A 14,061-nucleotide genomic window follows, 5' to 3' on the forward strand; every position below is an offset into this window, starting at 1 on the left:
GTTTTCCTTGTAAAGAAGTTCAGTTCAAAACAAGTGTTATCAGCCAAAGCTGAAGGCTGAAGCTGATAACACTAACTGAGACCTTGATTATTCTGGATATCACAAAAACTGAATCTCATAACAGTATCGTTTTCTTATACATTGTTTTAAAGAAAATAACGACAAACGCATTATCACACCAAACACAGTTAACTTTTGACAAGCCATGTTCTTACGTGAACTTGACATTGTTCTTGGAAATTATGCATTGCACGCACAACCCACGGATTATTCACTAATCTGCTAGCAGATTAGTGAATAATCTGTAGGTTGCGCTGTTTCCCAGAATTATTTGTAGGCTTTTAGCCAATGAGAAGACAGATGGTGACTACAATGTATAATAAAGTCGTTTAACAGGCTTAGTCTGAAGTGTCAGCTGTCTTCTTGTACTTAACCCCAAAGAGCCGCTTGGGGGCTAACTGTGAAAACACAGCTGACACTTCAGAGCAAACAGGCATGAAAATTATCCAAAAAAATTGGGAAGTACAGTACCAGAGTGGAAATACCAGAGCACACTAAGATAGTTTGCAAAAAAAGAAAAAACAATACCCCAAAGCAGTTAGTATATAGAATCTTGAGAGAACTATATCTATCGATAGGTACCCAGAAAAAGTAGTTTATTAACTGCTAGCTATTTGCATCTAAATTCACATATACCACTGGAATTGAATAGTGCAAGAATAGACCGCATTGATTTCCTTCTGTTAAAGGCCTCCAACTTTACAACCTTATTATACAGTTTACAGTAAAGTCATCATACAAACAGTAGGAAAACTAGCTGTTATCCTTGACTGTGCAATTGCCAGTTTCATTCTCAGTTTTCAGTGGTCAAGATTTAGACTAGAATCACCTAAAATATGTGTATTGGGATCCAGTCTACATAGTCTGTGTAAACATGTGGAGAAAGAATGTAGTATGTGACTCTTAAGTGCTGATGATATTTTTGCATATAAGGTCATATTTTAACATCTATCAAATAGTTACATAATCTTTAAATAATGAAACAGAAGTCCTTTGTACAGTGTGTCCTCCAACTTCACACACCAATTATGGGTTTTAGGTGAAGTCTTCATATTTACAATGCACAAGGTGTCCTCTTCATACAACATCAACAGTCTATTTTACAAGTCTCTCATTAAGAAATTCTTCCACACTGTCTGTATTCCACTTTTCAATGCTGAAAATTAACAATGAGTGCCAAAAAAATGAATCCTAAGAAGTTTAAAAGCAAGGACAACAAATCCTTAACAGCTTGCTTTGTCTAAAAGGTTACTTTCCTAGCCAGAGTTTATGTACATGTACTTCCTTAACTACAACAAGACTTCCCCAAAAGCTATGTACTTTCAATGGTGGTGCCATCAATAAAACCTCATTTCTATTAATATCAAAAGAGCACAAATCACTCTACAATCATGGACAAAAGTGTTGATACATTTGAGCAAAACAAACGCCTTCTACCGGCGTCCTTCCCCAATTTCAAAAAACATCTTTTTTGTCGATAGCCAAACCCCCCTCTCCCCCTTTTCATTGTTGAAATATGTTCCATGGACACTGTCATGTGGTTACAACATTGAAAAGGGGAGAGGGGGTCGAAATGTGAAATTGGAGATTGAAAAACACACGTGTTCAACAAAACAGGTCTTTTTTGGGGAGTGTCTCAACTGCTTTTGTCCATGATTGTAGGTTTTGCTTGTTGCACTGGAGAAGGTACTGCTCTAACTGAGAGCAGGGGTGGTGCAGTGCTGAGGGCACTTGCTTCACACCAGTGTGGCCTGAGTTTGATTCCAGACCTGACACAACATGTGGTTGGTTCTCATCCTTTCTTGTCCAGTATCCATTTTATAAGCCTTGATCAAGAGAGGCCGTATGACAGTGAAGTGTCTCAGCCAGGAACACGTGACAGGGTCCGAAATTGTGCTTTCCTGGTCGATAATTACACAAACTTATTGGTCACTTACTTTTTACCTTTCCTCTGCTTTTGAAGTGTAAAACCGATTTTCCTGTTATTATAAATCTACCACAAAGTTTCACAGCTACGATCAGTGCGAAGCTTCACTGCTATGTTTTTTCAACGGTTTCCCATAACATACGTATTGCAGACGCAGAAGGCCACGTGCGTTCTTTCACCATGAATATTTATTCAGGCGATGTGGTGTCCAAAGATGTCCTGAACTCTTTCCATAATTTATTACAAAGTGGAGACGGAACATCCGCGAAGAAATTAGTGGAAGATTTCGATATTCAACACGGTGATTCGTTGATCGCCTTGACAGAACGCGAAAGGAAAGATCGTTTTGCACATAGAGCAAAGAACCAAACGGCAGTTTTCAGTCGGGTACATTCTTCTCCAAAAGGTAGAGACAAGAGAAGGTATAAAGTTGACTTAAAACATTTGACAGTCGCACAAAACTGCATATATGGCTGGCATTCGATTTTCAGTGGTAGGTGTATAAATAATCAGCGTGTTTGTATTTAATCTTATCATTAGCGGAAAAATTGCCATCATTGCGGCCCCAAACGTGTTCTCTTCGTTCTGATTCTTAAAAAAAAAATTGGCGACCAGAATTTTCCATCTGGCAAGCAAAAATTTTGGTTTGTGTTTCGCTGCGAAGGAAAAATTTTATTGACACTTTGGCAACCACATTTTTCCATATGCTGAAAAAAAAATTTCAGTTGCCAGTTGGCACCTGCCTAAAAAAGTTAATTTCGGACCCTGCATGACAAGGACAATGGCCAGGAACTGAATGTCAGTTACCTCCAGATATGTAACAATCCAACAAACCAAGGTCGCAGTTGTCTCACATTCAATTAAAGGTTAACTCTTGGTTGGCTGATCAACTGACCTAATATAAGTTATAGTTACAAATAAGGAAGAATTAAACACACCTTAAAACCTCTTTTACATCATTATTTTCATCATGAAGCTTTAGAATGGGATCAGCCCCTCGTACAAACTGAAAAACCAAGAAAGCATTGCTTAAAGCACATCAATATAGTAATATTATTGCACCAATAAAAACTTATTATATTTAATTCTCTCACTTTTCTCTGAGCTCCTTCCCAAATAAATGCTGGGACTTCAAGGTAGAGATGTAAATAACCCACCCAAGCATTTATTCAAGGTTTAATTACTAGGTATTTAATAACAGTCAAACTCAGAAAACCATCAACAACTAAAATATGTCTGGAATGTTTGTTGTGTTAAAACTGATCACCAGCAAGATCTTCAACCAAAGGAAACTGATGTATTCCATTAATTGAACTATAAATTTAGGTTTTGGTTTTCGCTTTGTCCCAAAATACACCCTCTCTCTTTATATATTACTGAAAGTCTAAATAATTGCTATCCTTTTGTATTGAGAACCACATCCAGTACTTAGTTTGAGAAATTTTGGAAAACAAGAATTATGCCGACAGGATTGGTTTTACAGCACTCCATTGAAACCACTCTAACAAGCTTAACCTGCTATTCTGGCCTGTGCACCCTAAAATGTACTTAATATATGTACTAGTCTTTGGTTTCTAGTGAAATTGCAACCAGTGGTAAGGTTACAGGTAATGTATCTTTCAACCAGTGAAATTAACTGGTAGCCGGTTCTTAGCTAAAGCCCTGCCTGTACAGTAAAATTTATAGAGTAAAACCCTGATAAAACATTATCATAATAATATACAACTAAACAGCTTACGTTCATCCTAAGGTTTGGAAACTTAGTAGGCCTGTCACTCCGGACAAAGGCTGTAAAACAACATATTAAGAGTTGATAAAACAAAAACAACCATCTACAAGTATACTGTATTTACTCAAATGGCAGTAGTTTATTGTTAAAGAAACTTAATTGTTGAATATCACATGACTCTTTATTTTGATAAAAAAAAAAGGCAACAGCAACAAACTTGGTACAAAATGTAATGTCACCCTTTTCTCCAAATAAGAACCAAGTAGCTGAAAAGAGGAGTACCTGTAAGCCTCTTCAGTTACTAAATAAACACTGCTTAAGAGCTAAACTTTTTTAATAAGTAATGTGCTGTTCAGAGGTGCGGTGTTCATTCAAAGCACTGTTGAATAAAGCAAAGTTCTTATTCTTGTAAATTTATGATATGTGGTGTACCAAAAACACAGTGCATCTCACTAGGAAGAGCCCAGTTAAGTACCGTAGCCCTGGTTTCTATTCAAGCTGAAATGACCTTCTACTTTAATTTAAAAAGACTGTTTAAAACAACAAATCTTTTAAGAAAATTGTTTGGATCTGTATCACTTTGCTTTGTCTGTGACATATTGCATGTGTATTCCACACAGACATATCATATTACTAACAATTCAAAAATTAGAAGTTTTATTTGCCACATTTGGATTTTGACCATACAAAATTTCAATTTCATTATAGGCAAATAGCAGTTGAAAGCAACACAAGCAACCCTCAGTCTGATAACATTGTTGTCCTTACCCTGAATTTGAGGGAACCTCCCCAACTTTCAGCTACACACTTCAAGAGTAGCAAAGGCATATCTCTGAACAGGTCAAAGAAGAAATAGATCATTAATATCATGGCTGTGATAAACAAATAAGAGATAACTATGTAAATGGAATGTATATGTGGTAGATGCCGAATGCTACAGGCTACAGTTAAGCTGCAGAGGCATTCATGAATGCAGTTTGTTTTGAAAAAAATATATTACCGCTATATATCATACAATAATGCAGCCCAGGTTTGGATACAAGTTTTCTTCCTCTCATGTCCACCAAAGCATGACCTTTCAAGCTGATTGTATAAATAAGTTAACACCATTTTAAGTCAAATGAGTTTGTCCTGTCAACTCACAAGGAAATTTGAGCAGGTTCAAATTCACTAAGAGAGACTGCACTGGAGTTGATATGAATGCCTCCATGTATGAAGTTAATGTCGAGGAAAAGGTTGTTGTTATTCATCGTGGTAGATGCACTAATAAAGTGTATTATCGTTTGTCTCACGATGTAGTCACTTGAGATGTAGATCGCGACGTTTCGACTGCTTACTGCTAGTCTTCTTCAGGCGATAAGGTCGACTGATTGCACGGTATCATTTATATCACAGAGGTTGGCTGTGATTGGTGCATTTCGATCCTCCTATTGTTCCATTGTTCCAGTGAGTACCTGTTCCCTCAGTGGTCCGCTGTTGTACCGTTCTCCTGTTGTTGTGTTTCTTGATCGTGGGTATCCATGCTTCAGGAATTTCAATTCAACTATCCCTGTTGATGTTATTAGGGTGAAGTCTTATGTGAATAGCTTCCTTGACCCTACGTGTGTACCAGTGAGAATCTCGATCAATAAACTTGACCTCATTCCAGATAGGATAGTGGCCGGTCTCATGGGTGTGTTCAGAAACGGCGGAGGTCTGGGTACGGGTGAGTAGCCATGGGGAGCCCTGTATCCGCGGTTATTGCTAATCTCTACATGGAGATATTTGAAGAACAAGCAATAGAGTCCGCACCTTGCAAGCCTAAGATCTGGAAACGCTACATAGATGATACTTTCACCATCCTGGATCGGGATAGAGTTGATGTCTTCCTGCAGCACCTGAACAGTCAACAACCATCAATCTGTTTCACCATGGAGATCGAGAACAACAGCAAGATCGCCTTTCTCGACACGTCAGTTTACAGAGAACCTGATGGCCGCCTTACCACCAGTGTCTACAGGAAACCAACACACACTGATCAGTACCTAGCGTATGATTCACACCACCCTCAGTCAGTAAAGCGCGGTATTGTGAAGTGTCTGTACGACCGGGCTAAACCTCTCGTGACCAAACCATCAGTAATCGCTGGAGAGAAGAAACATCTGTCATCTGTACTTGTTTCTAACGGATATCCCTCCTCTTTTGTACAGAAGATCACAAAGGCATGAACAACCCCACGAAGAGAGCCTATCGCGGAATTTAAATCCACCGCCGTTTTACCTTATGTCCAAGCAGTTTCGGAGTCTCTCCGCCGCTGCCTAGAACAACAAGGCATTCACACCATCTTTAAGTCCGACACGACACTTCGGTCACACTTAGTGCGACCAAAGGACACCGTCAACCCAGCTAAACAAGATGGTGTTGTCTACAGGATTCCCTGTGAGTGTGGCAAAGTCTACATCAGGGAAACAGGGAGATCTATGCAGGAGAGGATCAAAGAACACGACAGGGACATACGACTCACCCGTACCCAGACCTCCGCCATTTCTGAACACACCCACGAGACCGGCCACTATCCTATCTGGAATGAGGTCAAGTTTATTGATCGAGATCCTCACTGGTACACATGTAGGGTCAAGGAAGCTATTCACATAAGACTTCACCCTAATAAAATCAACAGAGATAGTGGAATTGAAATTCCTGAAGCATGGATACCCACGATCAAGAAACACAACAACAGGAGAACGGTACAACAGCGGACCGCTGAGGGAACAGCTACTCGCTGGAACAATGGAACAATAGGAGGATCAAAATGCACCAATCACAGCTGACCTTTGTGATATAAATGATACTGTGCAATCAGTCGACCTTATCGCCTGAAGGAGACTAGCAGTAAGCAGTCGAAACATTGCGATCTACATCTCAAGTGACTACATCGTGAGACAAACGATAATACACTTTATTATGTATGAAGTTAGTTTTCAATAGAGACCCATTTTCATTTAATCTCGCCAAAATATTTTATTCTTTTAAGGACAGTGCCTACTTTTGTTAGTGCACACACATTCTGCGCATCAGGCAAGGCATGGTTTAAGTGCCATGTGGGCGCCGGGTTGACATTGACGCAATCAACTATGCTACCAAGTACACGACTAAAATGAAAGCAAAATTTTCCTACTGTGACCAAATGAAGTTTAATGAACTTATACTTAAACTAGGAACACCAGAATAGCAGCATATCGCTAACTACTAACTGTTAACATCTTCCAGTTGAAAAACTAACTGTTATCTCTCAAAAATTATGCTGAAATCCAACTATAAACATGTACCTACAGATGGCTTAGTGCACACACAAAACAAGTGCAAGATACACAAATGTTTTACTTACTGGAGAGGTGACAGGAAAAAACCTATTAGGTCACAACAATGGTAACATGTTCACCAATGATTGGGCAATTTGTTAACACCATGACTGACAGTTGCTTCAAGTGATAAAGAGTGGTTGTAATGACCCATCAAAATCTAACTGCTGGAAGCTGTTTTGAGCCACCTTAATATAGACTTTTCTTTTGATATGGCCAAAAAGCAAGGGAGGTGCAGGATTGAGAAAAATTTATTCAGTCCTTCAAGGTAACTCCATCGAAATAGAACTCACAATGGATTTTCTTTCAAACTTTATCTGTTAGTTGCTTATATCAAGAGAACTTAAAATTTGAAATAAAAAAGGGGGGATCTCCGTATTTGTTTAGGAGCAGGAAGACCTTCAATAAGCCCCATAATTCCTGAAATTATCTGCTTTCAGAAACGTTTACATTTGAACCATTCACCTTACGCTTTAAGAGAGCAGAAAAATAGGGAAGTTAAGCGAGAAATACAACAATGGATGTATTGCATCAATGTTAAGGAGGAATTTGATGTAAGTTTCACGATGAAGGCACTCATATTTAGTCGACAGGGATTCAATATGTTCCAAGCATGTGGTGTTCTGGGCCCCCATATTATCTTTTACGAGTGGTAGCCATGCTCTCATTTTCAGTGATAATTTTTTACTCTGCAATAGAAATTGGTCCATATTCACTGTATAGAAAAAAGGTGATCTCTGCATTCAAACTAAATAAAAAAATTGTTAGGTCCCAGTACTCCTTTCCAAGGAAAAAACAATGATTAGTTTCTCCCAAGCCAAGCCATTTAGAAAAAGCGAGCATTTTGTATATGTTGTGTATATGCACATGCTCGTGAGTGTCCACTAATGACGCGAAAATCATGCGCAGTACAGATGCACATACCCTGGTCCCAGAGGGTTTTTTTGATTTTTCTTCTTTTTGCGAAGTGGCGAACACGAGTCACGAAGTGGAGAGAAAGAAAAACCTCTGGTTACCTTGGACTTGAATCTCACTTTCATGGAAAAGCCAGGGTCAGGATCTGACCCTCAGACTTGGATTGGTTGATATTTTTACAAACACGCAAATCAATATGATTGGTTCGTTTGATTGGTAACACCGAGGGGACAGTGGGGATATCTGTCACTACACTTCTTGAGGTAAATTTTGCCAGGGAAGGAATTTGTTTGCAAAATACTTCAGTTTTCAATTTATACCCATTCAAGATTTGCCGGTGTTCGACATGGATTATGTTTCTGAAAGTGTCTTCAAAGAAATTTTGACCTCGGTACTCGAGGAGTGTTTTCCAGAGATTGAAAGTCTCACCAAACACCAAAAGAAAGCCTTGCTCGCAGTCATAATTGCAAGGATGTGTTCGCCATACTGCCAACCGGACATGAAAAGTCAATTATCTTTCGGTTGCTCCCTGATGTCTGCAAATACCTGTACCTGTCAGGTTATTCATACCCTCATCATGCCACAATTTTGATTGTGTGTCCTCTGAAGTCTCTGGTGGACTCTCATATCCACGAACTGCAAAACCGTGGCATTTCAGCAGCCAGTTTGAGCAGTGAAGACGTTGACGAGAACAATCTGCTCAAAGAGGCTTATGCCTTTCTATTCAGAAGTCCCAAGTCCTTCTTACAAAACGAGAAGTGGAGAAACATGCTCCGTACAGGGCTTGAAATTGCGACTCACTGGTCGCCAATGCAACCAAAAATGGAGCGCTGGCAACTAAATTTTCAGAACTGGTCGCCAGCTGGCGACTCGATCGTGTTTCGTCCGATAACTAAAGAAAACCACGACACAACTTTTGTTTTTAAATCTTTACATTAGGAAATCAATCGGATCTGGTAGCTAGTATACAACTCGCCTTTCCGCTCCCAGTAAAATAATGTCTGAATATTACAAGATAATAAAAAAATATTGAATGTATTTCAACACGTCGATACTGTGCTCACGGCACGCCATATTGTTTCAGCGGCTTCTTCCGAAACTGGGATCGCAAGCGCACTTCAACACCATGTGCTTTTCATTTGCCGCGAAAATGGCAGTAGATATACCAATCACTTGAAGGAATTACGCGAGTTTTTACGTGCGGGGTATTAAGATTCAGCCAAAAGGTTAATCCAAACTTTGAATCCTTCATCAGTTGTTGATGTAGGGAAAGTGGATTTCACCAAACTGTCGGCAGCGAAAAGGCGTCGAGGAAAGCAAGTCGAAAATAAAGAACGGCATTTCGAAGAAGTAGCAAAGGGAAAATACGCAAGGACCCGTGTTTGTCTCACAATGAAAACCACGGACATAAAATCTTTTATGCTTCGCTTCATTTAAAATGACTATGGAGACAACCATCACCTTCGGACCAGATACATATCACCTGAGAACAACGGTAGCTTTATAACTAAGTGTTACTCATGCTGTTTCTAATTGTTTTCGCTCTTCAATTGTGACTTTTCTTGCGTGCAAAGTAACGCATAAAATCGTGTTCTTGTGTAAGTTGTATATAAAATAAGTTGGCAACCAAAATTTACAATCTGGCGACCAAAATTTTTCCGTTAGTCGCCAGCTGGCTCCCGAACGAAAAAGTTAATTTCGAGCCCTGCCGTAGTAATGTTAAACAAGACAGAACCTTCGCGATCATTGTGGATAAAAACATTCTTGCAAACACAAGCATTGACCCTGGCCAAGTAGTTCAAGTGATGCCACTCTTCACTACCCAAGTGGAAACATTAGCAGCCGATAAGCATGTGATTGCTAAGTTGCTATTGGTCCTCTTTGAAATTATAAATTTGACCCGTTTGACAGCTGGCATCTGCATGAAAGTGAGATTCAAGTCCAAGGTAACCAGAGGTTTTTCTTTCTTGCCGTTTCACGTTTTCACCGCTTCACAGCTCTCTCACAGCTCTCTCACAGCTCTCTCATGCAGAGAAAAATCAAGAGAAGAGAACAATCACGAAAAACCTCTGGGACCAAGGAATCACCTTAAAGTGCAAGGCAGGAGACGTTGTACTATATACATTATTCTGTGAAATACACTTAAGTATGTTGGTGGTAATGAATTAATTTTACACAGTCCCACATTTGGCTGGAGGTAACTGTATCACCCTGCTGGGGTCTCAGCCAGGTCTGGCCTGAGTCTCAACCATGATGATTTAAGTTTGAAATCTATGTTGGCCTATAAGGGGCATCGAGGCCTATCTGCTAATTATTTTCTTGAAATTTTAAGATAAGCATTTTTCCATGCCTTGGTTTAATTTTCATTTAGCCATTTCAATATTTTTTGTTTTAGACAACTCAAGGTTTTCAGTAAACTTAAATTTTCTATTTCGAAAACTTAAGGTTTTTTTTAAAGAAAATCCATTTTTTTGAAAACTCAAGAGGAAAAATGGAAAAATGTTACAGTTACATTAAAATTCCATGAAAATAAAAGAAATAGGTTTTGATGTCTCTTATGGGCCACCGTAGAAATCAGATTACGATGAACTTATATTTACTTAATCCCAAACAGAGGCCAAGATTTCCGTATAACCCAATGCTTATTAGCGATACAAGTGTGAGGGAAATTGTACGGTTCAATTAAGCTTGTGTATGGCGTTATACGCAAATCTTTCCGACACCTGTTTTTAAACAAGTACCGAATAAAAAGCTGCAACAATTGTCAATGAAAGCTATTAACAAGACGTATTTAATCCAAACCTTCGTGGCTTCATCTTGACCGTCTGCGTGACAACACTTTCGGCAATTCTGTTCTAGGGAAGATTCTGTGAGATTGAAAGGTTTTAACTCGTCACACGAGCTACAAAGTAAGTTCACTGAAAATCCCATGTCTCTGCATTGTTCTGGAGTCAATTCTGATAGTGTGAACTGAATAAGCGCCAAGAAAATGGAGAGGAAAGGAGACATATAGTTCGTCCAATCCATTTTGCACAACTCACAAGCGACAGTAGAATGAAGCACCGGCCCCAGACCTCTCGCAGTTTTTCCTGGGATTGTTTGCAAGAATCTAAATTTTGATCAGCATATGGGGAAGGAAAATCTTGGAGTTCACGGCTCAGTTTTTCCAGCATGTGAAGTTTTCTGGAGTTGTGTGTGTTTTTTTGTTTTTGTCAGGATGTAGAAATTAAGGAGAGTGTTTATGAAAGAGGGTCGTAAACATGGTAAATAGGTTTTGCATTTTCTTTTCGTTGCATGACAGAAAAACGGATACATGATGTAGTAAAGGTGTTAGATTTCAGGTTGCACCTTTTGTCGGCGAGAGGCTTCAGGCGAAGATGTCGCTCTCAAGCATCATTAGAAACCAAGGCAATGAGTATTTTCGTCAAGCTTGCCAAGGCAAAAACCTAGGCCTTCAGAAAACAAGGGAGTTATATGAACAAGCGTTGGCTCGCTACTACCAAGCGAAGGAGAAGGCCGAAAATCAGGACGACGAATCTTCGGCCGCGAAGAACATTGGCAAAGCGGCATGGAGGATATCAGGTGTTCTGGCACAGAAGATGGATGGATTTCAAATCATTCTTCACTATCAGCACGAAGCAGTCAAAGGTTTATGCGCCGCGTACAATCGAAGCGAGGATTGCAAATCGGTACAGTGGCGAAGCGAAGTTCTAGGAACACTGAACCTTTGTTTACAAGAAGTGATCGATTCGTGTGATACATTTCCCACCGACATGAAGATTTATCAAGTCGAGAGGCTCGTTTCTCTCACAACAGTGGATAGAGCCACAGCAGATCTACACTTGAAGTTGGCCAGCCTCTACTTCCACGACGGAGCCACCAGACTTCAGGATGGCGACTACAAGACGTGCCTTTCTCGTATGCGAGATTGCTATCGCCCCATCGAAGAAGTTAAACGTCTAGCTCGTGTTACCGAAGATGAACTCGACGATCTTTTGAGTGAAAGTGAATCCTTGGAGCAAGATGTATTCTATCACTCATGTTCTGCTTCATCTATGCAGGCTCGACATCATGGAGACCATCTTCTCGCTGTGGCCTTGCAGGACGTGGAAGAACTGGACATGACCTTGGTTTTTGAGGTCATCGACTGGTACAAGCAAGCTGTTGTTCTCGCAAGAGAGATTGAACTAGAACAGGAAGCGATCGCGGAAAGCAGACTGGGAGTTGTCTATGATAAGGTGTTAAAGCTAACACACCGTGCCAAAACGTACTTCAATCACACTTTGCAGCTGGTTGAGTCCATGAAGCCTCGTGTATTTACATCGCATGACTGGTACAAGGAATGCGTCGCCACCCTACAGAGATACCAGGAAGAAGTGCGACAACGAGATGAGGAGGAGAAGAGAAAAGTACGAGCCAAGTATCTAGAGGAACTGTCAGAAGAGTTAGCAGATATCAAGAAAAACAACACCACTGCTATTGCTCTGATAAAACATGTCTACACTAACTATCCTCCAAAAACCTCTTCCTGGGAAAAACCAAGTGATGATGACATGGCCAAATGGGATTCAATGGAATCAGGCACAAAGGAATTCAAGAAGCTCCTTCTCAAGGCGTTGGCTGTTTTCCATCCTGACAAGGTCGATGAAAAGGAACATGGAATGAAGTGGAAGGTGCTAAGTGAAGAGATCACAAAAATGATCACTAATTACTATGAAAATACCAAGTTTGCATGCTGAACTGTTAGATAAAGTGACAAGAATGCCACACCCCTCCCTGGAGGGCAACAAGAGGGGGTAGGGGAACTAAAGAATAAAAGTGTCAGAAAGGTACTGAGGAGTTTTTAAGAGGTTTCAATATTTCAGGAGGTAATATACGTTCCTCCATATTTGTTTGTAGTTAATGGTATTCTTTATAATATTGTGGGGTCCTTTAGATTAAATTTAAAATTACTAGCTTATACTTTTTTCTGATATGATTAGATTAAGAAATTGCATTTTCTCTTGTTTCAAACTTTCAGTGTCCGTCCGTTCCTTCCCCTATATGGGAGGAGTAGATATTTGTGGTATTTTAGTAAATGTTACTTAACTTGCATCACTCTTTCTTTTTTGGTTAGCAATTCACTTTCTGTACCCCCCTCAGACACTTCTGCTATGTAGTTGACCCTGTCTCATGAGGAGATACTTAGTAGTGTCCCCTAAGAAACAAACTGGGACTATGACTGAATTCTTTGGTACAACATAGTAAAGTTTCAGTTACTTTAATTGTTAATACTTACTCAGCAATGTATAATTTTCTTTTAAGTGTTGACTGTAGGGACCTGTAGTTTTCAGAATCTTCCATGCTGACTTCTCTATGATATCAAGTTTGTTGTGGTTTGTGAGGTGTGCAATGGGGGAGGGGAGGGTATCTTCCATTTTTTATCACTTTATTGCTGAAATTACTGGTACTGATTTCATGTATTGGATTAGCTAATAACACCCAATTATGTATCTTTGTTCCTACCAATATAAAATTAATGCGGCCATTTAATTTGTAACACTTCATTGTTTGATTTGATCCAGAATATTGATAGCGCTATTATAAGTTGGTAGCTTTTAGTTTTTAATGCAGTTCCTGTTCAAGGACCATAATAAACAGATATGTCTTGTCATTCCCTTGAATGTTTGGACATTTAAACATTCCCAGAATCTGACACTTAAAATCAGTGCCTTTTTATGATCATCTTGCAATCTTCTTAATTTGGGATTGATGTAAGCTAAGTTGCCAGGAGCTTATCACCTGGGAAATAGCCTGGGCAATAGAGATAAAAAAAATCTCCCAGTATAACAGTTAAATACTTGTGATGGCGTAGCATTTATAAATTTGCAATCATTGACGTTCTTGTTGGAGGTTGCGTTTTAGAGTTATCATTAGAAATGTGAATCCAATGTTTCTTGTAAATATAATAAAATATAATTGTGAGAAATGAAATGTTTTTATTATGTCTTCTGCCTTACTTTTGGATTCGATAACCTTAAGTTTTATCAGAAACCCCAAAGAGGTTGAACAACCCCTTGTGAGTATCTAGTTTTTTGTAAAATAAGTTT

General features: G+C 39.4%; 1 protein-coding gene and 1 pseudogene across 2 annotated transcripts; one reads left to right on the plus strand and one right to left on the minus strand.

Moving 5' to 3' along the window:
• Positions 1-639: 639 nt before the first annotated feature.
• LOC110064920 (selenoprotein F-like) lies at positions 640-11,034 on the minus strand (annotated as a pseudogene). The gene is made up of 5 exons (XR_016202535.1): positions 10,775-11,034; positions 4,485-4,548; positions 3,726-3,775; positions 2,926-2,993; positions 640-1,216 (listed from the first exon to the last, which is right to left on the minus strand). The product of XR_016202535.1 is annotated as a selenoprotein F-like (transcript).
• A 41-nt stretch (positions 11,035-11,075) lies between these two features.
• Positions 11,076-13,945, plus strand: LOC110064918 (uncharacterized). The gene is made up of 2 exons (XM_020772026.2): positions 11,076-11,235; positions 11,307-13,945. Exon 2 carries the CDS (start codon positions 11,350-11,352, stop codon positions 12,709-12,711), a length of 1,362 nt encoding a protein of 453 aa, XP_020627685.2. The 5' UTR covers positions 11,076-11,235; positions 11,307-11,349; the 3' UTR covers positions 12,712-13,945.
• Positions 13,946-14,061: the final 116 nt, after the last annotated feature.

Source organism: Orbicella faveolata, unplaced genomic scaffold (assembly GCF_042242905.1).
Source record: "Orbicella faveolata isolate gen_17 unplaced genomic scaffold, um_ofav_v1 contig_36, whole genome shotgun sequence".
NCBI classification, from domain to species: Eukaryota; Metazoa; Cnidaria; class Anthozoa; order Scleractinia; family Merulinidae; genus Orbicella; species Orbicella faveolata.

Excerpts from the sequence above, each read along its gene's own strand:
- LOC110064918 (XM_020772026.2), top strand. The coding sequence starts at position 11,350 with ATGTCGCTCTCAAGCATCATTAGAAACCAAGGCAATGAGTATTTTCGT.